At 45.3% G+C, this 27630-nt stretch overlaps 1 protein-coding gene across 2 annotated transcripts; it reads left to right on the top strand.

Annotated features, from left to right (window-relative positions):
* On the top strand, positions 1-26030 carry LOC142310254 (proline-rich protein 29-like). 2 transcript variants are annotated; one of them, XM_075347747.1, is made up of 6 exons: positions 1-138; positions 13244-13334; positions 13679-13794; positions 21669-21868; positions 25696-25766; positions 25845-26030. In XM_075347747.1, the coding sequence occupies exons 1-6, from the start codon at positions 70-72 to the stop codon at positions 25874-25876; spliced, it is 579 nt and encodes a 192-aa protein (XP_075203862.1). In that variant the 5' UTR covers positions 1-69; the 3' UTR covers positions 25877-26030. The 2 variants fall into 2 exon arrangements, with proteins under 2 accessions (XP_075203862.1, XP_075203863.1); XM_075347748.1 differs by lacking the exon at positions 1-138 and adding an exon at positions 1585-1683.
* Positions 26031-27630: the final 1600 nt, after the last annotated feature.

Here is a 27630-nt window from a genome sequence, read left to right as displayed (position 1 = left end):
CCTGTGACAGCACAGCACTGACTCTCCGCTCCTAGCCCTGTACCTCGGTGGGTTGCCGCTCTGGTCACAATGTTTCAGACATGGCCTGCGGATAGCCCGTACTACACCAACCCACGAGTACAGATCATCCCTCCTGCGGTAAGTCCAGAGCCCAGGATCACCATGCTATTTAAGGCTTTTCATGGAAATGTTTGGTAAAGTCCTCAGTTGTCCCCAACCTGCAGTGTGCCACCTATATTACTAGGTATTTTTATGTGGCCGGGGGCCTTTGGACGACTAAGGTAAAAGGACCTCAGTGCTTCTGATACCTCTTCAACCCTACAAGCTACATCTGGGGGCTTTATACGGGATTGGAGAGGTAACATGAGATTGGGACTACTCCTCTACAGGTCTGGGGTTGTCACTTCCACCTTTTTCTGTGTATCTGCTTATGGTTCCAACTCTCTGTTGGCTCAAGACGCAGTTCTCTAACTTATGCTGGCACCACTAAGGAGCACTATTTTGATTTTTTTTGCTCTGTACACCACCTTAGTACTGCATCGTTATTATTTACCCCTCTTTCAGTGTGAAGCTGTTCATACTTTGTGCCAGCATTGCCTGAGCATGCACGAGGGCAGCCAGGCTCCAGGTTGTTTCTTCCTTCTGATTGTCCAGGCATCGTCTGGTCTACATTAAGGCCCTAAGGCTATGTGCGCACTTTGCGTCGTCCTAGTTGCAGTTCTAAACGCATCCTTTGTCAGAAATTGCTTTTGCCAAAGTGCGTTTGACCATCAGAACGCGGTAAATACGCGTGAGTATTTACCGCGTTTTAGCTGCGTTTTTAGCGCTTTTTACTTGCTTTTTCATTGCCTAAAGTCAGATGCGTTTTGAACACAAAGACACAACAAAATAAAGTTTTAACATAAAAACACTATGAAAAAAGGGGAAAAAAAAGAAAAGAGATATAATTATTTAAATCTTAAAGAAAATAGTTATATTTAATGAAATTATAGCGGTTTTATACTATTTTTGACAATATTAACAATAAATAAATCATTTTCTTTATTTTAATTGTCGGACTATGTGTGTGTGTGTAAAGGGACATATCATTCCATTATTTTGAAGTCAGAAAAGCATGCGTTTATGTAGTCGAAAACGCATTGTTTCTGCAGCTAAAAAGCATGTAAAACGCTGGAATTTTGATGTTTCTTGCTTTTTGATACTTCTCATTGACTTCAATGTTAGCAAAACGCAGCCCAAATGTCAAAAACAATTACATGCTGCTTCTTTGAACGCTGAGGTTTTGCCCCAAATTATGCAAATTAAATGCTGCGTTTGTAAACGCAAAGTGCGCACTAGAAATCCCCATTTTCCATAGTTTTTGCCTTTTGGCATGAAAACGCTGCAGTTCAAAACGGACCTAAAAAGCACCTGAAACGCAGGTAAAAACGGAAAGTGCGGACATAGCCTTATTCTGACTCTTGTGAGGGCCAGGGCTTGGACATTGAGTTGCAGCATATACGAGTTTTTTTCCATGATTTGTTAAAATGTAGCCTGTTCAATTTCCAGCTGCTCCATCACCCCTGTTCTTGTGATTCCTGCCAATATCTATTTTCCTGTGGCCGGTGATTGGCTATGGTGGTCGCATCAATCAGTAGCTTGGCAGATCCCGGCTTGGACCACCAGAGCAGCAGTGCTGGAGAGGTGGGTGATTGAAGATATGAGCATATACAGTATATCACAAAAGGGAGTACACTCCACACATTTTTGTAAATTTTTTATCTTTTCATGGGACAACACTGATGATCTTACACTTTGATACAATGTAAAGTAGTCAGTGTACAGCTTGTATAACAGGGTAAATTTCTTGTGCCTTCTAAATAACTCAACATACAGCCATTAATGTCTAAAATGCTGGCAACAAATGTTAGTACAGCTCAAAGTGTGAATATTTTGTGTGGCCAAGATTATTTTGAAACACTGCCTTAACTCTCTTGGGCATGGAGTTCACTAGAGCTTCACAGGAGCCACTGGATCCAGTTGCAATCCTCCGTGACACTATCATGGACCTGGTAGATGTTAGAGACCTTGCACTCCTCCAACGTCCGATTGAGGATGCTCCACAAAGGCTCAATAGGGTTTAGGTCTGGAGACATGCTTGGTCAGCCCAGCAACTTTACCCTCAGTTACTTTACCAAGGCAGTGGTCATCTTGGAGGTGTGCTAAGTTGGGGTCATTATCATGTTGTAATGCTGCTCTGCGGCTCAGTTTCCACAGGGAGTGGATCATGCTGTGCTTTAGTATATCTCAGTATAGGTCTCATGGTTCCCTTAATGTCTGTAGCTCCCATCAGCCAGCTGCACTCATACAGCTCCAAACCATGACACTCCCACCACCATGCTTTACTTTAGGCAAGACACACTTGTCTTTGTACTTCTCACCTGGTTACCACCACACACACATGACACCATCTGAACCAAATACGTTTATCTTGGTCTCATCACACTACAGGTCATGGTTCCAGTAATCCATCTTCTTAGTCTGATTGTCTTCAGCAAACTGTTTGTGGGCTTTCTTGTGCATCATCTTTAGAAGAGGCTTCCTTCTGGGATGACAGCCATGCAGAAACATTTGATGCAGTGTGGGGCATATGGTCTGAGCATTGACAGGCTGACCCCCTCACCCCTTTAACCTCTGCAGTAATGCTGGCATCACTTATTTATCTATTTTGAAGAGACAACCTCTGGATAGGACGTTGAGCACATGCACTCAACTACTTTGGTCGACCTTGGCGAGGCCTGTCTTGTGGGCCTGTGGGTCCTGTCTTGTGAAACTGTTGTGTGGTCTTGGCCACCATGCCGCAGCTCGGTTTCACGGTGCTGGCAATCTTCTTATAGCCTCGGCCATCTTAATGTAGAACAACAACTCTTTTATTCAGATACTCAGAGAAATCTTTGCAATGAGGTGCCATGTTGACCTTCCAGTGACCAGTATGTGAGAGTATGAGAGCGATAATACCAAATATAAACACATCTGCTCCCCATTCACACCTGAGACTTTGTAACACTAATGCGTCACATGACACCGGGTAGGGAAAAGGGCTAATTGGGCACAATTTGGGCATTTTCACTTAGGGATGTACTCACTTTTGTTGCCAATGGTTTAGACACTGTTATGCAAGATGTATAGTCTGGGACACTTAACACCTGTTGATCAGCTGCTTATTTGCTGATCTCCAGATATTTAGTATCCTGTTTACACAGGCTGACCGCTCTGAATGATAATAATTTTTATTTCTATGGCGCCAACATATTCCACAACATTTTACAATTCAGAGGGGACATGTACAGATAATTTAAGACTTACAGAGTAACACATAGTTCAACAGATGCCAAGAGAGGTGATGGCCCTGCTCGCAAGCTACAATCTATGAGCAAATAGGGGTGAGATACCCATCAGTATAATAAATGGGGGCAATCAAGTAAAACGTGTGAATCCGTCACCAGACAGAATCTGTACAAGTGCTATTGAGTGCATGGAAGGGACAACATGGGATAGTTAGGACAGTGAGGTTAAGGGATAGGCCAGTTAAAGAAAGAATCAGCTCTTAGGCTGCCAATCTTCTTGGCAGCACAGGTCCTGTTTACATAGGACAATGCGCTGCTCAGAGTGATGAGCATTCTTGCAGCACAAAAGAACATTTTACGTTATCATTTCAGGTGATCGACAGCCTGTTTACACTACAACACTATAATGAAACAAGTGTTCCTAGGCACGCTCATTCACGGTGATGTTTCGGGGTAAATGCACTTTAACACTATGTTCCTCAGTACTGCCTGCACCATCGAATAACAATAGGGTCACTATCCTAGTCATATAGCAGGGACCTATCAATCTTATAAATGGAATACACACTATACAAGACAAAAAAATAAATTACTCAGCTCACCCTTGTAGAAATTCATTAAGCAGATGCAGTCATCAGGGAAGGTGCTTGGAAAATGCTCAAGCAAGCATGTGATCCAACGAAAAATTATTCCAGCACGTCTGCTGAAAAATGAAGAAAAAATTCTTTATTTAATTTTTAGTTCTCTTTAAAAACTATAGCAGGAAAAAATCAAGATGGGATAGCTAAGCCCAGCACATGTTAACAAGTCTTTTATGCGTTTCACCCATGTGCTGTGCTGGGCTTATTCATAATTATTTATGAATAAGCCCAGCACATGGGTGAAACGTGTGGCGCCCTGGACTAGCCGAGTCGTCACAGGTACTACAACACAACACCCCCCACCCCGAGATAGGCACATCAGTCAGACACAAATCCTTGTTGCCTTCCTCCAGGGGCTGATGTCCACACCAGGTGGGGTGGAGCCAGGCGGTTGGCCCCACCCACTGAGGAGTTCACAGTCCTGGAGGCGGGAAAAGGAAAGCAGATCAATTTAGGGAAGTGAAGGAGTAAGGAGTGAAGTGGCAAGAGAGGAGAGAACTGACCGTGTCCGGGTACGTGGCCCGGGCACCGAGAGCAAAGTTGGCAGACGGTGGTGGCCGTCTGCAGGAGAGGCAGATCAATGCGGCAGAGCCTGCGGACACCGACCAGGCTAGGGGTCGCCATTGAACAGGTCAAATCCGTTAGTGACCAGAACCTCAGGGGTTTCCAAACAGCCAAGACCCGATTGAAGGCAACCATCCAAACAGCAGAAGGGAAATACAGCTACCGCCACAGCTAGAGTTCCCAGGGCCAGAGCCTGCGGGCAAAAGGGCTCCTCCAGCGCATATCCACGCTGGGGAACGGGTTACTTGTGGGAAGCCATCGGGACTGAAGATACACAAAAGGTGCAGGGAAAGGCAGCCACCACCAACTGTCCAGGAGAAAACCACAGCAGCCGGCTGCGGGACCCGTCCATCCAGCCGTTTGTTTTACCAGAGACTTGCATCCATTTGTGGCTGAGTGAGTACTACCGTGCCATCCGGCACCGCGCCGCGCAGTCCAAGCGCCCCCTGCACCTTGCGAACCCTGCTTCCCCGTCACCTCACCAGGCCCCGGGACCACCAACCCCTACCCACGGAGGGGGAAACAACATCCCAGCTGCTCCCTGCCATTGCTCCTGGGATCCCCGTCAACAGCAGCGGTGGTGTCCAACCTCACCACAACCCGTGGGTGGCGTCACGGACCAAATCCCCAAACCAAACCACCCCATTCACTCACGGGCGAGGAGCGCCGCTCGAGTCCCCGGATCCGGCCCACCGCTCGAGCCACCAAGCAGCAGCGCCGGACCCGAGCGCCAGCGAGAGCGCAGCAGCGATGGCTCCCTCCCCGCCCGCGACAAACGCATAAAAGACTTGTTAACATGTGCTGGGCTTAGCTATCCCATCTTGATTTTTTTCCTGCTATGGTTTTTAAAGAGAACTAAATAAAGAAAATGTTTTTAATTATTCAGAATGGAATAATTTTTCGTTTTGGATTACTATACAAGACAGTATACACCTTGCTAAAATTATACAACTCTTCTAAGTGCTTTTTCCACAGGCGAATCTTTCAGCAAATCTCATCTCCATGGACTAATATAAAGACATGAGTGCTTGAAGCTTTCCGAGGATATTTCTCTCCATACAAATTAGGCATCATTCACAAGTCAATGTTTAGACGTGTATGCGAAAAAATTGTACCGCCGTCATCAGTGCTTTGGATCAGTGTGTCCTCAGTGTGCGGTCCGTGCGTCCATTCTTACCATCAGTGTGTCATCAGTGTACGGTCCGTGTGTCTGTATTTACCATCAGTGTGTAATCAGTGTACGGTCCGTGTGTCTGTATTTACTATCAGTGTGTCATCAGTGTACGGTCCGTGTGACTGTATTTACTATCAGTGTGTCATCAGTGTACGGTCCGTGTGTCTGTATTTACCATCAGTGTGTAATCAGTGTACGGTCCGTGTGTCTGTATTTACTATCAGTGTGTCATCAGTGTACGGTCCGTGTGACTGTATTTACCATCAGTGTGTCATCAGTGTACGGTCCGTGTGTCTGTATTTACCATCAGTGTGTCATCAGTGTACGGTCCGTGTGTCTGTATTTACTATCAGTGTATGGTCCGTGTGACTGTATTTACCATCAGTGTGTCATCAGTGTACAGTCCGTGTGTCTGTATTTACCATCAGTGTGTCATCAGTGTACGGTCCGTGTGTCTGTATTTACTATCAGTGTCATCAGTGTACGGTCCGTGTGTCTGTATTTACCATCAGTGTGTCATCAGTGTACGGTCCGTGTGTCTGTATTTACTATCAGTGTCATCAGTGTACGGCCCGTGTGTCTGTATAAACTATCAGTGTGTCATCAGTGTACGGTCCGTGTGTCTGTATTTTTCATCAGTGTGTCATCAGTGTACGGTCCGTGTGACTGTATTTACCATCAGTGTGTCATCAGTGTACGGTCCGTGTGTCTGTATTTACCATCGGTGTGTCATGAGTGTACGGTCCGTGTGTCTGTATTTACCATCAGTGTGTCATCAGTGTACGGTCCATGTGTCTGTATTTACCATCAGTGTGTCATCAGTGTACGGTCCGTGTGACTGTATTTACCATCAGTGTGTCATCAGTGTACGGTCCGTGTGTCTGTATTTACCATCAGTGTGTCATCAGTGTACGATCCGTGTGACTGTATTTACTATCAGTGTGTCATCAGTGTACGGTCCGTGTGTCTGTATTTACCATCAGTGTGTCATCAGTGTACGGTCCGTGTGTCTGTATTTACTATCAGTGTATGGTCCGTGTGACTGTATTTACCATCAGTGTGTCATCAGTGTACAGTCCGTGTGTCTGTATTTACCATCAGTGTGTCATCAGTGTACGGTCCGTGTGTCTGTATTTACTATCAGTGTCATCAGTGTACGGTCCGTGTGTCTGTATTTACCATCAGTGTGTCATCAGTGTACGGTCCGTGTGTCTGTATTTACTATCAGTGTGTCATCAGTGTACAGTCCGTGTGTCTGTATTTACCATCAGTGTGTCATCAGTGTACGGTCCGTGTGTCTGTATTTACTATCAGTGTCATCAGTGTACGGTCCGTGTGTCTGTATTTACCATCAGTGTGTCATCAGTGTACGGTCCGTGTGTCTGTATTTACTATCAGTGTCATCAGTGTACGGCCCGTGTGTCTGTATAAACTATCAGTGTGTCATCAGTGTACGGTCCGTGTGTCTGTATTTTTCATCAGTGTGTCATCAGTGTACGGTCCGTGTGACTGTATTTACCATCAGTGTGTCATCAGTGTACGGTCCGTGTGTCTGTATTTACCATCGGTGTGTCATGAGTGTACGGTCCGTGTGTCTGTATTTACCATCAGTGTGTCATCAGTGTACGGTCCGTGTGTCTGTATTTACCATCAGTGTGTCATCAGTGTACGGTCCGTGTGACTGTATTTACCATCAGTGTGTCATCAGTGTACGGTCCGTGTGTCTGTATTTACCATCAGTGTGTCATCAGTGTACGATCCGTGTGACTGTATTTACTATCAGTGTGTCATCAGTGTACGGTCCGTGTGTCTGTATTTACCATCAGTGTGTCATCAGTGTACGGTCCGTGTGTCTGTATTTACTATCAGTGTATGGTCCGTGTGACTGTATTTACCATCAGTGTGTCATCAGTGTACAGTCCGTGTGTCTGTATTTACCATCAGTGTGTCATCAGTGTACGGTCCGTGTGTCTGTATTTACTATCAGTGTCATCAGTGTACGGTCCGTGTGTCTGTATTTACCATCAGTGTGTCATCAGTGTACGGTCCGTGTGTCTGTATTTACTATCAGTGTCATCAGTGTACGGTCCGTGTGTCTGTATTTTTCATCAGTGTGTCATCAGTGTACGGTCCGTGTGACTGTATTTACCATCAGTGTGTCATCAGTGTACGGTCCGTGTGTCTGTATTTACCATCAGTGTGTCATCAGTGTACGGTCCGTGTGTCTGTATTTACTATCAGTGTATGGTCCGTGTGACTGTATTTACCATCAGTGTGTCATCAGTGTACAGTCCGTGTGTCTGTATTTACCATCAGTGTGTCATCAGTGTACAGTCCGTGTGTCTGTATTTACCATCAGTGTGTCATCAGTGTACGGTCCGTGTGTCTGTATTTACTATCAGTGTCATCAGTGTACGGTCCGTGTGTCTGTATTTACCATCAGTGTGTCATCAGTGTACGGTCCGTGTGTCTGTATTTACTATCAGTGTCATCAGTGTACGGTCCGTGTGTCTGTATTTACTATCAGTGTCATCAGTGTACGGTCCGTGTGTCTGTATTTTTCATCAGTGTGTCATCAGTGTACGGTCCATGTGACTGTATTTACTATCAGTGTCATCAGTGTACGGTCCGTGTGTCTGTATTTACCATCAGTGTGTCATCAGTGTACAGTCCGTGTGTCTGTATTTACCATCAGTGTGTCATCAGTGTACGGTCCGTGTGTCTGTATTTACTATCAGTGTCATCAGTGTACGGTCCGTGTGTCTGTATTTACTATCAGTGTCATCAGTGTACGGTCCGTGTGTCTGTATTTACTATCAGTGTCATCAGTGTACGGTCCGTGTGTCTGTATTTTTCATCAGTGTGTCATCAGTGTACGGTCCGTGTGACTGTATTTACTATCAGTGTGTCATCAGTGTACGGTCCGTGTGTCTGTATTTACTATCAGTGTGTCATCAGTGTACGGTCCGTGTGTCTGTATTTACCATCGGTGTGTCATGAGTGTACGGTCCGTGTGTCTGTATTTACCATCAGTGTGTCATCAGTGTACAGTCCGTGTGTCTGTATTTACCATCGGTGTGTCATGAGTGTACGGTCCGTGTGTCTGTATTTACTATCAGTGTCATCAGTGTACGGCCCGTGTGTCTGTATAAACTATCAGTGTGTCATCAGTGTACGGTCCGTGTGTCTGTATTTTTCATCAGTGTGTCATCAGTGTACGGTCCGTGTGACTGTATTTACCATCAGTGTGTCATCAGTGTACGGTCCGTGTGTCTGTATTTACCATCGGTGTGTCATGAGTGTACGGTCCGTGTGTCTGTATTTACCATCAGTGTGTCATCAGTGTACGGTCCGTGTGTCTGTATTTACCAGCAGTGTGTCATCAGTGTACGATCCGTGTGACTGTATTTACTATCAGTGTGTCCTCAGTGTGCGGTCCGTGCGTCCATTCTTACCATCAGGGTGTCATCAGTGTACGGTCCGTGTGTCTGTATTTACTATCAGTGTGTCATTAGTGTACGGTCCGTGTGTCTGTATTTACTATCAGTGTGTCATCAGTGTACGGTCCGTGTGTCTCTATTTACCATCAGTGTGTCATCAGTGTACGGTCCGTGTGTCTGTATTTACCATCAGTGTGTCATCAGTGTACGATCCGTGTGACTGTATTTACTATCAGTGTGTCCTCAGTGTGCGGTCCATGCGTCCATTCTTACCATCAGGGTGTCATCAGTGTACGGTCCGTGTGTCTGTATTTACTATCAGTGTGTCATCAGTGTACGGTCCGTGTCTCTGTATTTACTATCAGTGTGTCATTAGTGTACGGTCCGTGTGTCTGTATTTACTATCAGTGTGTCATCAATGTACGGTCCGTGTATCTGTATTTACCATCAGTTTGTCATCAGTGTACGGTCCGTGTGTCTGTATTTACTATCAGTGTGTCATCAGAGTGTACGGTCCGTGTGTCTGTATTTACCATCAGTGTGTCATCAGTGTACGGTCCGTGTGTCTGTATTTACTATCAGTGTGTCATTAGTGTACGGTCCGTGTGACTGTATTTACTATCAGTGTGTCATCAGTGTACGGTCCGTGTGTCTGTATTTACCATCAGTGTGTCATCAGTGTACAGTCCGTGTGACTGTATTTACTATCAGTGTGTCCTCAGTGTGCGGTCCGTGCGTCCATTCTTACCATCAGGGTGTCATCAGTGTACGGTCCGTGTGTCTGTATTTACTATCAGTGTGCCATCAGTGTACGGTCCGTGTATCTGTATTTACTAGCAGTGTGTCATTAGTGTACGGTCCGTGTGTCTGTATTTACTATCAGTGTTATCAGTGTACGGTCCGTGTGTCTGTATTTACCATCAGTGTGTCATCAGTGTATGGTCTGTGTGTCTGTATTTACTATCAGTGTCATCAGTGTACGGTCCGTGTGTCTGTATTTACTATCAGCGTGTCATCAGTGTACGGTCCGTGTGTCTGTATTTACTATCAGTGTGTCATCAGTGTACAGTCCGTGTGTCTGTATCTACTATCAGTGTGTCATCAGTGTACGGTCCGTGTGTCTGTATCTACTATCAGTGTCATCAGTGTACGGTCCGTGTGTCTGTATCTACTATCAGTGTGTCATCAGTGTACGGTCCGTGTGTCTGTATCTACTATCAGTGTGTCATCAGTGTACGGTCCGTGTGTCTGTATCTACTATCAGTGTGTCATCAGTGTACGGTCCGTGTGTCTGTATTTACTATCAGTGTCATCAGTGTACGGTCCGTGTGTCTGTATTTACTATCAGTGTCATCAGTGTACGGTCCGTGTGTCTGTATTTACTATCAGTGTGTCATCAAGAATGTCTGAATGAGACCTAAGGGGCACTTTGCACACTGCGACATCGCAGGTGCGATGTCGGTGGGGTCAAATTGAAAATGACGCACTTCCGGCATCGCATGCGACATCGCAGTGTGTAAAGACTGGATGATACGATTAACGAGCGCAAAAGCGTCGTAATCGTATCATCGGTATAGCGTCGGCGTAATCCATAATTACGCTGACGCAATGGTCCGATGTTGTTCCTCGCTCCTGCGGCAGCACACATCGCTGTGTGTGAAGCCGCAGGAGCGAGGAACGTCTCCTACCGGCCTCACTGCGGCTTCCGTAGGATATGCGGAAGGAAGGAGGTGGGCAGGATGTTTACATCCTGCTCATCTCCGCCCCTCCGCTCTGATTGGCCGCCTGCCGTGTGACGTCGCAGTGACGCCGCACGACCCGCCCCCTTAACAAGGAGGCGGGTCGCCGGCCACAGGGACGTCGTACGGCAGGTGAGTGTGTGTGTGAAGCTGGCGTAGCGATAACTTTCGCTACGCCAGCTATCACCACATATCGCTGCTGCGACGGGGGCGGGCACTATCGCACTCGGCATCGCAGCATCGGCCTGCGATGTCTTAGTGTGCAAAGCCCGCCTTAGTCTAACAACAGCAGAACACCAGGATATCGGCGGTATAGTCAGACAGGCTAATATTTAAAGGGAACCTGTCAGCAGAATTTTGCTATGAAATTTGACAGCAGCTTGATATAGGGACAGAGACCCTGATTCCAGCGATGTATTACTTAGTTTACTGGGTGCAGCAAATGTAATGTAATCACAATTTTCTCTGCTGCAGCTCTAGCAATACTGAGACATGCGTAACTCCACCAACACCAATGATTAGCAGCTTTCTAAGTATACTGTAAATTGACAAACAGGTGGTCATCAGTGCTGGGGTCATGGATGAACCAGGGGGTACAAGGTACCTTGTCCTGTAGTGTTAATATACCCTGCTAAAAATAAAACACTGATTTTATTGAAACAGCAACCCAGAGGTTAGTAAATTACAAGTTGCTGGAATCAGGGTTGCTGCCCCTATATCACGCTGCTGTCAGATTACATAGTAAAAGCTTTATGACGGATTCCCTTTATTGACCATACAGATTCTCTCCCCACGGATGATATGGGCAATAGAGAAGAATCTATAATGTCGGATTTGTGACTGCTGATTCTTTTTTTACATCACAAGATAAGCTGCTGTATGAGGAGTCTGTCAGTGGCTCTCCTATAGAGAAGACAGGAGAGCTCGGCCAACCTGAGTGCTCCGTTGTATGTAAGGCTACTTTCACACTTGCGTTGTTTTCCTTCAGTCGCAATCCGCCGTTTTGGAAAACAGCAGAATCCGTTAACAGATTCCGCTATTTCCCATAGACTTGTATGGATGACGGATTGTGCCAAAAGTACCTGCTTTACTTCCGCTGGCCGACGCTGCGTTGCTTCCGCCAAGCGGAAGCAACGCAGCATGTAACATTAATTGCTTGCGTTAAAATGACGCCGAGTGGTGGATTCCGTTACATCCATCAATAGTTAGAATGGATCCCTATGGTGGCGGATTCTGTTGCAAAGTGCTTTACAACGGAATCCGCCGCTGGATTCCGCTAATTTCTACTGAGCATGCCCAGAATTAAAAAAATGGGAAAAAAAAAAAACCGGAGCTGACGCATTCCGTTAGACGGACGCCTAACGGACACCAAACGGATGCAACGGGTCCGTTATTTCACAGGAATCAGCTAACGGATTCCTGTGAAATAACGGACCCGTTGCATCCGTTGAAAACACAAAAATAACGGATGCGTCAAAACGACGCAGCAACGGACCCAGCGGATTCAACCCAACGCAAGTGTGAAACTAGCCTAAGAGTTGGGAACGAGCCTTTATTATTACCTCAGAGTGCCGAGAAATGTCACCCGATTGAGATGATCTCACTTTTCATTTTATTGTATTTCTATTTTTAATTTATCCCAAAGCTCGTCCATAGTTATCATCAATGTAAGGCCCGTTTCACACATCAGTGAAAAACACTGACGTTTTTCACTGGCGTGTAAAACACGCACATGTCCCTGCGTGTGCCGTGATTCATGGCACACGTGGGTTGTCTAAGTGCAATCCGGGCTCCGTTCTCCGTGGCCCGTGATTGCACTTAGAGATTAACTCACCTGCGCCCGCTCCCGCTGTCCATGGTGCTGATCGCTCCCGCGGTGCAGCATCCGGCCGGCGCTGACCCCCGCAGCAGCTGCTTCCGGGTCGGCTGTGTCGTGCATCATGAATATGCGCGACAGTAATGAGCCGGCTCAGAAGCAGCAGGGAGAATGGGCTGCAGAGAGCGTCGCTGGAGCCGGGTGAGTAAAAATGATTTTTATTTTAAAAGCACGTTTTTTTCTGGCACGTGTCTCACGGATCGCACCACTGCGTGGTCCGTGGGACATCAGTGATGCCAGAAAAAAACGGACATGTCTCCGTGCGGCAATCACGGACACGCGGGTACGCTGCACGGAGACACGTTCAGTGAAAAATCACTGACGTGTGAGCAGACCCATTCATTATAATGGGTCTGCGCATGTCAGTGAGTCTGGTACGTATAAAAAAAAGCACAAACGTACCAGAATCACTGACGTGTGAAACAGGCCTAAGATGTATATTATGGGGATTATTCAGAATGTGCCTTTGTTTCTATTCATCAGGTGTCTCAACAGCCGACTATCATCCAACAACTTCCGGCAGATTTCACCCCTCCTCTGTCTCATCCCATCCGATATGGTCGGGCTAAAGAAGGTGAGAGCTGTTCCTTCTCCTCCTCATATGCCATACAATGTTTCTTATTGACTTCGGCTATTACACTATATTACATAAATCTATGAAGGGCACTGCACCCATTCTCTTTTAATTATGACCCCTGATCCTGTGACAGGAAAACTGAGACCTTTCCACTCTGATCCTCTGTTCTGTAATATTTTGGTTTACACCCTTGAGGAACACTGAAGTGGAGGAGGAGCCCTGCAGAGGTACACGCCCCTGAGGAAGTGGAAAAAGCACACCCAGCACCTATATGACTGCTTATATATGTAGCATTCTTCTAGAAACGTCTGTCTCCATATTTGGGTATTTTTTGCTTTCAGATTTGATAGAGCTGATGATGATCCAAAATGCCCAAATGCATCAAGTCATAATGAACAACATGACAATGTCTGCTCTTTCCAGTTTTGGGTATGGCTCTACACCACCAGCCCCCGTGGTAAGTGTTATCAGTAGTGGAGGATGTGTCACCACCTATCCAAGCAGATTTTCCTTTCAGAACCCTAGGAAAGTTGGGTTGCTGTGAAAGATTTATTGTCACACAGCATTCACCTGTACAAATATAATAATACTAGAAGGTGGCCCGATTCTACGCATCGGGTATTCTAGAATTTACGTATTGTGTAGTTCATGTATGATTTTTGTTTTATATATATATATATATATATATATAGAGATGTTGTTGTGTGTAGTTACCAAGTGTTTGTGTAGGCGCTGTACATGTTCTGGGTGTTGTCTGGGTGTGACGGGGGGTGAGAGCGGTGTTGTATGTGTGTTGCGTGTGTTGCGTTGTTTGTGGAGCGCTGTGTGTCTGTAGCGTTGTGTGTGTGTTGCGCGGTTTGTGTGTGTGTGGTGTGTTTTGGGGGAGGTATGTTTTGTGCAATGTGTGTGTTGTGCGGTATGTGCGTATATTTGTGTGTGCCACGGTGTTTGTGTGTTGAGTGTTGTGTGTGTGCAGCGTTGTCTGTGTGTGTAGGTGTCTGTGTAGGGCAGTTGTTTGTGGTTCCCAGTGTGTGTGTGTGTGTGGTGTGTTGTGCAGTGCGCGCGTGTGTGTGTGTGTGTGTGTGTGTGTGTGTGTGTGTGTGCGCATCAGCCTCTCTTCTCTCAACCTACCTCTCCCAGCCTCCCTCCTCCCAGCCTCCCTCAACATCAGCCTCCCTCTCCCAGCCTCCCCAAGCATCAGCCTCCACCAGCATCAGCCTCTCTCCTTCCAGCCTCCCCCAGCATCAGCCTCCGCCAGCATCAGCCTCTCTCCTTCCAGCCTCCTCCAGCATCAGCCTCCCTCTCCCAGCCTTCCCCAGGATCAGCCTCTCTCCTCCCAGCCTCCGTCCTCCCAGCCTTCCCCAGCATCAGCTTTCCCCTCCCAGCCTCCCTCAGCATCAGCCTTCCCCAGCATCAGCCTCTCTCCTTCCAGCCTCCCCCAGCATCAGCCTCTCTCCTTCCAGCCTCCCTCAGCATCAGCCTCCCCTTCCCAGCCTTCCCCAGGATCAGCCTCTCTCCTCCCAGCCTCCTTCCTCCCAGCCTCCCCCTCCCAGCCTCCCTCAGCATCAGCCTTCCGCTCCCAGTCTCCCCCAGCATCAGCCTCCCCAAGCATCAGCCTCCACCAGCATCAGCCTCCACCAGCATCAGCCTCTCTCCTTCCAGCCTCCCTCAGCATCAGCCTCCCGTTCCCAGCCTTCCCCAGGATCAGCCTCTCTCCTCCCAGCCTCCTTCCTCCCAGCCTCCCCCTCCCAGCCTCCCTCAGCATCAGCCTTCCCCTCCCAGTCTCCCCCAGCATCAGCCTCCCCAAGCATCAGCCTCAACCAGCATTAGCCTCTCTCCTTCCAGCCTCTCCCAGCATCAGCCTCCCCAAGCATCAGCCTCCACCAGCATCAGCCTCCCTCGTCCCAGCCTCCCCCAGCATCAGCCTCCCCCTCCCAGCCTCCCCCAGCATCAGCCTCTCTCATCCCAGATCAGCCTCTCTCCTCCCAGCATCAGCCTCTCCTCTCTGTCCCCAGCATCAGCCTCTCTCCTTCCAGCCTTCCCCAGGATCAGCCTCTCTCCTCCCAGCCTCCGTCCTCCCAGCCTTCCCCAGCATCAGCTTTCCCCTCCCAGCCTCCCTCAGCATCAGCCTTCCCCAGCATCAGCCTCTCTCGTCCCAGCCTCAGCCTCTCTCCTTCCAGCCTCCCCCAACATCAGCCTCTCTCTTTCCAGCCTCCCTCAGCATCAGCCTCCCCTTCCCCAGGATCAGTACAGTACTCACCTCCGTGACAGCCGTGTCAGTTCGGGGAATGCGCGGGGGGAGGGAGGGGGCGGGGCCAGAGCTAGCGTGCATTGCGTGAGGGGGGCGGGGCGTGGTGTGGCCGAATTGCCAATGCCTGCAGGGTGCCGGGGCGAGAGGCCAATCTGTGGGGGGGGCGGAGCCTGGGCGAGCGGCTGGCCAATCCGTGTGGGGGCGCAGCCTGGGCGAGCGGCCAATCGGTGTGGGGGGGCGGGGCCATGGCGAGCCCAGCGGCCAATCAGCTTTGTGTCACCGTAAGGACACAATTTTGGAGCATGACAGACAGACAGACAGACAGACAGACAGACAGACAGAATAAGGCAATTATATATATAGATAGAAATGAATGGCTCTAGAACATTTAGGCACTGCAGCTCCTATGGAATCCAGGCAGATGTGAGACCCCAGTATACTTAATACAAAGAGTATGATCATACGACTTCTTTTTCAGGAGGGTGAACCCACCAGATTTTTCAAGATGAAGATGCTTCAGGAAAGGCCAGCATTTTATCACAAAAGCATTTACTTTAGCGTTTTGTGTTTTCTCTAGTTATTTTTACATCTCCTGAGCGCTTTTTTGACATTTACAGTTATAGGTTTTTTAAAGCAAAAATGGTGGCAAAATGCATCTTTCTATACATCTATTTTAAATAGAGCGTCTTCAGATAGGAAAATGTCTGAAGAATGAAGAATAGACCTCCTCATGTCTTTGGAAACCTGAACTAATATATATATATATATATATATATATATATATATATATATATATATATATATATATATATATAAATAAATGTATGGTATATGTCCATTCTTTTGAGCATTTAATTAGCTCTTTCCATGCAGTTTTTGGAACAAGATCCACCTGAAAAAGATGTCATGTGCACATACCCATGGAGTGCACATAAAACTTCAGAAACCTTATATGGTTTATCTACACAATTAAAACACATAAAAAGAGAATAACTTTGCAAATAACATTCTATTAATTTGTTGTTCACCATGTATTATACTGCAGATCTGCATTCAAAATGTATCTGGACTGGAACTGAAACTCTGTAGCATGCCCTGCTTTCTCTAACTTCCCCCTGTAATACTGAAGTTCAGCTAAGATTTTAAAGAAGCACTCCCAGCAAAATTTGTATTTTCTTAATATATTTAAGTCATCATTTTATATAGCATTGTGTACTTACAATTGCTCATTTTGCTGTTCTATACACTTAACTCTTCTCTTTTCCATTAGGTCTATGATATTACATAATTAAAAGCAGACTAGCTGAATCCATCTGAGCTCTATGTTGAAACAGGAAGTCTCTTTTCCCTGCATGAGTTATCACTGCAAGTCAATGGTTGGAAGGAGAGAACAGCTGGGTCAGCAGATGAAAAGGGGGATGAGTCACGCAAGAAAAAGAACTTTCCTGTTTCTACAAGGGGCAGAGAAAAGAGAAGAATTAACTGGGTAGAAGATCAAAATGAGCAATTGTAATTACACAGTGCTATATAATATGATGACTGAAATATATTAAAAGGAATCTGTCACCAGGTTTTTGCCATCTAATCTGAGAGCAGTATAATGTAGAGGCAGCGATCCTGATTCCAACGCTGTTTCACTTACTGGGCTGCTTAGTGTAGTTATGATAAAAATCAGCAGTAGATTATTATTAGAAGACTCCTTGGTGTCCAGCAAAGTTCATGAGCTCTGTACAGCTGCTAGATCTGCAGCTGAGAAAACCGTGATTTTATAAAAAATGACAGCAAACAGCTCAGTAAGTGACACATCGCTGTAATCAGGATCTCTGTCTCTAAATTATGCTGCTCTCAGATGGCGTAGCAAAAACCTGCTGACAGAGTCCTTTTAAGAGCATAAAAACTTTAATGTGAGCGCTTCTTTAAGTGTACTTGTTAGCGCATTTGTTGACTGGCTCCATTGACAAATGATAGAATTATTAATGCAGTTCAGGTGTATAATACAGGCTGGTTCTGATTATGTTATTGCAAGCAGTTAACAAGCTTGATGTGAGATAAAAGCTTAGGTGAGCTCTCCTAATTCAGTGGGACAGTTAGTATTTCCTACATTAGTGTACAGTTCCTGCAACTCAGTCACATTATGATGCAAGTCAGCAGACTACATTCTGTATAGTGAGCTAACAGATAAGAGATCTGAGGTCTGAAACCTGCAGAGTTGTGAATGCTACTCTGGAGTAAAATACAGGATGCTTCTTGAGATCGCTACAAGATATGAAATGTACCGTAATTGCAAATTGTCTCCACCAGCAGAATTGTGAGTGCAGCTCTGGAGTATTATACAGAAAATAATGTAGGATTAGTATAGGATAAATTATATAATGTATGTAGACAGGGACTCCACCAGCAGAATAGAGATTGCAGCTCTGGAGTATAATACAAAATATTATGCAGGATCAGCATAAGATAAATAATATAATGTATGTTCACAAGGACTCCACCAGCAGAATAGTGAGTGCAGCTCTGGAGTATAATACAAAACACAATGCAGGATCAGCATAAGATAAATAATATAATGTATGTAGACAGGGACTCCACCAGCAGAATAGAGATTGCAGCTCTGGAGTATAATACAAAATATAATGCAGGATCAGCATAAGATAAATAATATGTATGTACACGGGGACTCCACTAGCAGAATAGTGTTTGCAGTGCTGGAGAATAATACAAAATATAATGCAGGCTCAGCATAGGATAAATAATATAATGTATGTAGACAGGGACTTCACCAGCAGAATAGAGATTGCAGCTCTGGAGTATAATACAAAATATAATGCAGGATCAGCATAAGATAAATAATATAATGTATGTTCACAAGGACTCCACCAGCAGAATAGTGAGTGCAGCTCTGGAGTATAATACAAAACACAATGCAGGATCAGCATAAGATAAATAATATAATGTATGTAGACAGGGACTCCACCAGCAGAATAGAGATTGCAGCTCTGGAGTATAATACAAAATATAATGCAGGATCAGCATAAGATAAATAATATGTATGTACACGGGGACTCCACTAGCAGAATAGTGATTGCAGCTCTTGAGTATAATACAAAATATAATGCAGGATCAGCATAGAATAAATAATATAATGTATGTAGACAGGGACTCCACCAGCAGAATAGTGAGTGCAGCTCTGGAGTATAATACAAAACACAATGCAGGATCAGCATAAGATAAATAATATAATGTATGTAGACAGGGACTCCACCAGCAGAATAGAGATTGCAGCTCTGGAGTATAATACAAAATATAATGCAGGATCAGCATAAGATAAATAATATGTATGTACACGGGGACTCCACTAGCAGAATATTGATTGCAGCTCTTGAGTATAATACAAAACACAATGCAGGATCAGCATAAGATAAATAATATAATGTATGTAGACAGGGACTCCACCAGCAGAATATTGATTGCAGCTCTTGAGTATAATACAAAATATAATGCAGGATCAGCATAGGATAAATAATATAATGTATGTAGACAGGGACTCCACCAGCAGAATAGTGAGTGCAGCTCTGGAGTATAATACAAAACACAATGCAGGATCAGCATAAGATAAATAATATAATGTATGTAGACAGGGACTTCACCAGCAGAATAGTGATTGCAGTGCTGGAGTATAATACAAAATATAATGCAGGATCAGAATAGGATAAATAATATAATGTATGTAGACAGGGACTTCACCAGCAGAATAGTGATTGCAGTGCTGGAGTATAATACAAAATATAATGCAGGATCAGCATAGGATAAATAATATAATGTATGTAGACAGGGACTCCACCAGCAGAATAGTGAGTGCAGCTCTGGAGTATAATACAAAACACAATGCAGGATCAGCATAAGATAAATAATATAATGTATATAGACAGGGACTCCACCAGCAGAATAGAGATTGCAGCTCTGGAGTATAATACAAAATATAATGCAGGATCAGCATAAGATAAATAATATGTATGTACACGGGGACTCCACTAGCAGAATATTGATTGCAGCTCTTGAGTATAATACAAAATATAATGCAGGATCAGCATAGGATAAATAATATAATGTATGTAGACAGGGACTCCACCAGCAGAATAGTGAGTGCAGCTCTGGAGTATAATATAAAACACAATGCAGGATCAGCATAAGATAAATAATATAATGTATGTAGACAGGGACTTCACCAGCAGAATAGAGATTGCAGTGCTGGAGTATAATACAAAATATAATGCAGGATCAGAATAGGATAAATAATATAATGTATGTAGACAGGGACTTCACCAGCAGAATAGTGATTGCAGTGCTGGAGTATAATACAAAATATAATGCAGGATCAGAATAGGATAAATAATATAATGTATGTAGACAGGGACTTCACCAGCAGAATAGTGATTGCAGTGCTGGAGTATAATACAAAATATAATGCAGGATCAGCATAGGATAAATAATATAATGTATGTAGACAGGGACTCCATAGCAGAATAGAGATTGCAGCTCTGGAGTATAATATAGAATGAAAGTGAGGATCAATACAAAATAAGTAATGCAATGTATGTAAACTGACTCCACCAGCAGAATGCTGAGTGCAGCTCTGGAGCACAATGGTATGTGCACACGTAATTTGCTACAAAATATAATGCAGGATCAGAATAGGATAAATAATATAATGTATGTAGACAGGGACTCCACCAGCAGAATAGTGAGTGCAGCTCTGGAGTATAATACAAAACACAATGCAGGATCAGCATAAGATAAATAATATAATGTATGTAGACAGGGACTTCACCAGCAGAATAGTGATTGCAGTGCTGGAGTATAATACAAAATATAATGCAGGATCAGCATAGGATAAATAATATAATGTATGTAGACAGGGACTCCACCAGCAGAATAGTGAGTGCAGCTCTGGAGTATAATACAAAACACAATGCAGGATCAGCATAAGATAAATAATATAATGTATGTAGACAGGGACTCCACCAGCAGAATAGAGATTGCAGCTCTGGAGTATAATACAAAATATAATGCAGGATCAGCATAAGATAAATAATATGTATGTACACGGGGACTCCACTAGCAGAATATTGATTGCAGCTCTTGAGTATAATACAAAATATAATGCAGGATCAGCATAGGATAAATAATATAATGTATGTAGACAGGGACTCCACCAGCAGAATAGTGAGTGCAGCTCTGGAGTATAATACAAAACACAATGCAGGATCAGCATAAGATAAATAATATAATGTATGTAGACAGGGACTTCACCAGCAGAATAGTGATTGCAGTGCTGGAGTATAATACAAAATATAATGCAGGATCAGAATAGGATAAATAATATAATGTATGTAGACAGGGACTCCACCAGCAGAATAGTGAGTGCAGCTCTGGAGTATAATACAAAACACAATGCAGGATCAGCATAAGATAAATAATATAATGTATGTAGACAGGGACTTCACCAGCAGAATAGAGATTGCAGTGCTGGAGTATAATACAAAATATAATGCAGGATCAGAATAGGATAAATAATATAATGTATGTAGACAGGGACTTCACCAGCAGAATAGTGATTGCAGTGCTGGAGTATAATACAAAATATAATGCAGGATCAGCATAGGATAAATAATATAATGTATGTAGACAGGGACTCCATAGCAGAATAGAGATTGCAGCTCTGGAGTATAATATAGAATGAAAGTGAGGATCAATACAAAAGAAGTAATGCAATGTATGTAAACTGACTCCACCAGCAGAATACTGAGTGCAGCTCTGGAGCACAATGGTATGTGCACACGTAATTTGCTACAGACATTTTTCCATCATAGACGTGTCTCTTGGCAGGAAAAACGCTGTGTATTTGCATGCGTTTTTGATGAAGGGTTTATGCTTTTTTTTTTTTTTTTGTCCATTCATTAGAATGAATGAAAATCTCTGTAAAATGCTGAAAGAATTGACATGCAGCAGATCTGAAACTGTACAGGAAAAGAAAAGCTTGTTTTAGGAATATATCAGGCATAATCTTCTCTTTCTTGTAGCCAAGTATTCTGCCAGTACAAGTAGAAGATGAGGAACCTATGGTGTACCACCATCACTATGAATCCTATCCAGCCAGTTATCCGACGTACCCAGCTTATCCCACCCTACCTCCCATGGCACCTGTGCCTCACCGTGAGCCAACCGTGAGACACATCAATCAAGACACGCACCCGGCTTCACCCCTACGCAACACAGACCTGTGAGAAACTAATTGGTTGTAAATGATTGAAATAAAGGCCTGTCAGCTGTCAATCATACCTGAATACCTGCTTTACATTGCAGCTTTGCTTGTTGAGAATGGACGATGTTAGCACACAAGGTCATCACTACCGGTAGCTCATAACGCAGTGTGTAATTCTCATCATAGTCACAAATGCCATACTTTCAGGGGCTGTCCACTGTTGAGGACTATTTATTTGTTACTTACATTAATTTAATTTGGTTTAAAGAAAAAAAATAGTTGCTATTGGATTTCAGTAAAAATTTTGCTGTTTGCTTTCTACAACCTCAGTATGTTACACTGTCTATTACTGACTGCAGAATGAGTTAACTGAGCAGCTATCAGCCAGCCCGCAATGATGGGAAACTTGTAGTCTGTCTTTTTCTGAGCTCCTCTCAGATGATGTATGACCACAGACCACATTAAAGTTTAATGTGTGGGGAATTAAAGAGCTTGTAAAGCAAAACGGGCAAAATATGTAATGGATCCCGAATGCAAACATGATTTTTAGCACCAAATACATGCATTTAAGTGAAAAAAATGGTCTCCAAAGATGGACAAACACTTTAGGACTTGATGATGTTACTTGAGGTTAGAAGTGTAATTATATGGGTCATAAAGGTAGCAGTCAATATGGGCCAGAGGTCCCTCTGTCACGAAGGAAGATACTCATGTTATTAATGGTAGTGCAAAATACCATGGTATTCACTTAAAGAGGTTGTCCACTACTTTAACATTGATGGCCTATCCTTAGGTCATCAATGTCTGATTGGCCAGGGTCCGACACCCCACACGGTCGCTGATCAGCTGTTGTCAGTGCCACCGCTGCAGCCTGAAATACTCAGTTCTGGGGCTGCCCCGTCTTCTGGGTACTACACATCCGTCTACCATTCAAACTAATAGGAAGCAGATGTGCAGTACGTGGATGCAGCCACTATCAGAAGACGGCACAGCTCCAAAACTGAGCATTTCTGACCGCTGTCAGCACCGAGAACAGCTGAAAGGTGGGGGAGTGGGTGTCGGACCTCAGGCGATCAGACAATTGATGATCTATCCTAAGGATTATCAATGTAAAAGTAGGGGACAACCTCTTTAAATATGCGCTTTAAGTTTTTTTAAAAGTCAGCATGTGGAAATAGAAAGGACGGCCATCAATTATAATCGTGATCATGTCATGGCCTAAAGGCTGCTTTACACACTGCGATATCGGTCCCGATATCGCTAGTGTGGGTACCCGCCCCCATCGGTTGTGCGACACAGGCCAATCGCTGCCCGTGTCGCACAACATCGCCCGGACCCGTCACACGGACTTACCTTCCCTGCGACGTCGCTGTGACCGGTGAACCGCCTCCTTTCTAAGTGGGCGGTTCGTTCAGCGTCACAGCAGCGTCACTGAACCGCCGCCCAATAGCAGCGGAGGGGCGGAGCTGAGCGGGACATAACATCCCGCCCACCTCCTTCCTTTCGCATAGCGGCCGGGAGGCAGGTAAGGAGAGCTTCCTCGTTCCTGCGGTGTCACACGGAGCGATGTGTGCTGCCGCAGGAACAAGGAACAACTTCGTTACTGCTGCAGTAACGATATTTGAGAATGGACCCCCATGTCACCGATGAGTGATTTTGCACGTTTTTGCGCCGATGCAAAATCGCTCATAGGTGTCACACGCAACGGCATCGCTAAAGCGACCGGATGTGCGTCCCAAATTCCGTGACCCCAACGAGATCACGTGAGCGATGTCGTAGCGTGTAAAGCCCGCTTAAAGCGGGCTTTACACGCTACGATATTGCTAGCAATTGCTAGCGATATCGTACGCAAAAGCACCCGCCCCCGTCGTGCATGCGATTTCGTGTGATCACTGCCGCAGCGAACATTAGCGCTACGCCAGCGTCACACGCACTTACCTGGTCGGCGGCGTCGCTGTGACTGACGAACAATCCCTCCCTCAAGGGGGAGGGACGTTCGGCATCAGAGCGACGTCACCGCGGCATCACTAAGCGGCCGGCCAATCAAAGTGGAGGGGCGGAGATGAGCGGGACGTAACATCCCGCCCACCTCCTTCACTCCGCATTGCGGCCGGCGGCAGGTAAGGAGACGTTCCTCGCTCCTGCGGTGTCACACACAGCGATGTGTGCTGCCGCAGGAGCGACGAACCACATCGATAATCAACCATGACCGATTTTTGGTTTTGGGATGACCTCTCCATGGTGAATGATTTTCACCATTTTTGAGGTCGCTTAAGGTCGCTGGTAAGTATCATACGCTGCGATATCGTTAATGACGCCGGATGTGCGTCACTAACAACGTGACCCCGACGATAAAACATTAACGATATCGTAGCGTGTAAAGCCCCCGGTTCATAGCAGAGACAATGGCTGCTTCTACTAAGAACCATACAACATAGGTCTTGATCAAGGACTAGGACGGACAGATACGATGGCAGTCCTTCTAAGTAAGTGCCGTGGTATTTTGCGCTATTATTTGGAGCAACGTCCCTACTACAGAGCACCAATGCTGACTTAAGGATCCTTTTGTTGCAGGGTGACCCAATCTAACCCTACATGTAGGAGGCTTTTTATCGCAGGATGGGCCTTGTTCACACATTAGTAATAGATCAGTACTTGCCAAAACCTAGGACAAGTGTAAATCTATCAATTAGGCTGGGGCCACACGGGGATTACTGCGATCCCCTCGCATGACACTCGGCTCACGCTGGCAGCACAGCAGAGCTGAGTGTCATGCGAGCGTCCCTGCGACTGAGGTCCGATCGTGCAAGCGGACCTCAGCTGCGGGGGGCGGGCCGGCGCTGCGGAAGGGAGGGATTTCTCTCCTATGTAGCCGGCTATTGCCATTCTCGCACTGCACTCGCGGTACACCGGTGCAGTGCGATTTTTCTCTCGCCCCATTGACTTCAATGGGTGCGAGAGAAACAATGATCGCATTACAGTCGTAGCATGCTGCGATTGTTTTCTCGGTCCGATTAGGGCTGAGAAAATAATCGCTCATGGGTGCTGACACACAGGCTAATGTTGGTCCGAGTGGAATGCGATGTTTTATCACACTCCACTCGCACCGTTTTTCTCGCCGTGTGTCTTAGGCCTATTAGTTTTTCTCAGTAAATTCCACTCCTGGCTTTGACATCCAAATATTGATGCAAAATACGGACGTATGAACGAGGCCTTAGTATGATAAGGCATGAATTCTATGGTATATGCTTTTGTGTGTTTGTATACAACTGAATGAGGCCCAGTCAGCAGGTGAACAGTGGACAGTTTTTGCCCTTGTTTTACTCTCGCTGATATTTTATTTTAGAATTTGACCACAGAGATTGCTCTTTTTACTTATCGCTATTTTTTATAGTTCCAAGGGGGCGTGGCTCACAGGATTTATGTGCTTAGGCCGCTCTACATTGTCAGCCACGCCCCCTTGTAAAGAGCATAGACATTAGCATTAAATAAAAAGGCCCATATCTCCGGAACCATATGACGGACTTTAGAGAAAAGCCAGAGTAATCAGGGAAGCGGTGGGAATAAAATAAGAACTTTTGAACTGGCAATAGTTTTGAGAATTTGCATCTAAACCCTTGTTCATATTTTACATTGAAGTATAGTATATAGACTTCATAGATGGGGGTCCTCCTCTCAGGACCCTCATCTATGAGAAGGAGCTACTCTGGTGGGCATTGTCTCCCTTTGTGTTACATTTATATCAATGGCCAGAATGTATGGCTAAACAAAAATCTGCCAAACATTATCCCCACTAAAATTGATCCAGTATCAGGTATATAATAAATTACAATATGTCCTTACAGACGGGCAGTGCCGCCACCCCCACCCCTGAGTGCCACCAACACGGTAGGAGCAGACATCCCTCCGGCTTCAGGTAAATGAGGGACACGTATACTGTGGGGGGGACACAGGCCACGGACGTATCTCTCACATCTACTTTCTGTTCTTTCAGAATATTATGACCTTACTGAAGCAAGAATTTGATGACCTGGAAGACGTCTTATAAATATCTATATTTATTATTTAATCTGTATATAAAGTCTTTACAATCAGTTTTTTGTACAATGAAATTGGTCCATTATATGTGATGTATTATTTATCGCACAGATAGTGAACGTCCCTGAATCTGGCATTTAACTACGGTATTTCACAATAAATACTCTAAAAAAGATGTACCCCAAGAATTGCTCGTCTTTACCCAGTCCATCTTGATCTCGGCGCCTCAATGCTATACACTGGGACACCATGCCACAGGGAGCCTGAGGGGGGAGTAATGCCCTAGACACCAAAAAACAATAAAATAAATCTTTATTTTTACATAGCGCTAACATATTCCGCATCAGGAACACTGTCACCATTGGGGCTCACAATCTAAATTCCCTATCTGTAAAGGCCGCTTTACACGCAACGACATCGCTAACGAGATGTCGTTGGGGTCACGGTATTCGTGACACACATCAGGCCTCGTTAGCAACGTCGTTGGGTGTGACACATACGAGCGCTCGCTAACGATGCAAAATACTCACCAAATCATTCATTGTTAACACGTCGTCCATTTCCCGTTGCTGAATTTGGACGCAGGCTGTTCGTCGTTCCTGAGGCAGCACATATCCCTACGTGTGACACCCCAGGAACGACGAACAACACCATACCTGCGTCCTCCGGCAACGAGGTGGGCGTGACTTTCATGCGGCTGCTCTCAGCCCCTCCGCTTCTATTGGACGCCTGCCGTGTGACGTCTCACGAACCGCCCCCTTAGAAAAGTGGCTGTTCAGCAGCCACAGCGACGTCATTAGGAAGGTAAGTATGTGTGACGGGTACTAGCGATTTTGTCCGCCATGGGCAGCAATTTGCCCGTGATGCACAAACGAAGGGGCGGATGCGAACGCTAGCGACATCGCAGCGTGTAAAGCGCCCTTATGTCTTTTGAGTGTGGGAGGAAACCGGAGAACCCTGAGGAAACCCACGTAAACACGAGGAGGACATACAAACACCTTGTCCTTGGTGGGATTCCAACCCAGGACCCCAGCGCTGCAAGACTGTAGTGCTAACCACTGAGCCACCATACAGTGCTAACCACTGAACCACCGTACACCAGGTATGATTAACTCTTTCACACACTAGACCCCGAAATCAACCCCTTACTGCTCAAGCTCCAGGAAAGTTTATATTAACCCTTTATTTCCTAGACCACCATTTATGCTGAGATTAACTTTTTACAGCTGCAGATTGTGTGGTATTTTGACATTAGTTCCTTCTCCACCTTAGACCAACTGCAATGGCGACATCTGCCCCACCCTTCCCTAGACCACAAGGTACTTTGAGACTGACCTCATCAATATTATGAGACAAGTGTGAACAGGTGCAAGCCATCTAAACTTTTTAATATAAGGCTCACCCTAAAAAAAAAAAAAAAATGCAGCTGCACTCTGAAATGCTATAATATGCAGACATTGAAAATTTGAAATTGGAATTGCATTTCTGTTATAGAATATATGTTAAAAAAATAAGGGACGTTTTTAATTAGAGCTGGTTTCTGCCTGCCCTTAAAATCGTAGGCTTTCAACCCGGGTAGAGTGAAAACTGTGGAAAAAGAAAGCGCAATAGGGTCTTACCCCAATATATATAGGGTGAAGCAAAGAATAATCCTACTCACCAATTCGGGTTGTGACAGTCACAACACCTATAGCAGCATGTAACACCAAGTCCCGGCAGCGGTCCCCATGAGGCAGATAACA

The sequence above is a fragment of the Anomaloglossus baeobatrachus genome, chromosome 5, assembly GCF_048569485.1.
Source record: "Anomaloglossus baeobatrachus isolate aAnoBae1 chromosome 5, aAnoBae1.hap1, whole genome shotgun sequence".
NCBI lineage: Eukaryota > Metazoa > Chordata > Amphibia > Anura > Aromobatidae > Anomaloglossus > Anomaloglossus baeobatrachus.
This window is presented reverse-complemented; position numbering and strand designations above follow the sequence as displayed.

What these genes read in the sequence shown, in the direction of transcription:
- LOC142310254 (XM_075347747.1), top strand. Translation starts at nt 70, where the DNA reads ATGTTTCAGACATGGCCTGCGGATAGCCCGTACTACACCAACCCACGA. An exon ending in ATATGGTCGGGCTAAAGAAG is followed by an intron (nt 13,335 to 13,678) that starts GTGAGAGCTGTT and finishes TTTTGCTTTCAG; the next exon opens with ATTTGATAGAGCTGATGATG. An exon ending in CTACACCACCAGCCCCCGTG is followed by an intron (nt 13,795 to 21,668) that starts GTAAGTGTTATC and finishes TCTTTCTTGTAG; the next exon opens with CCAAGTATTCTGCCAGTACA.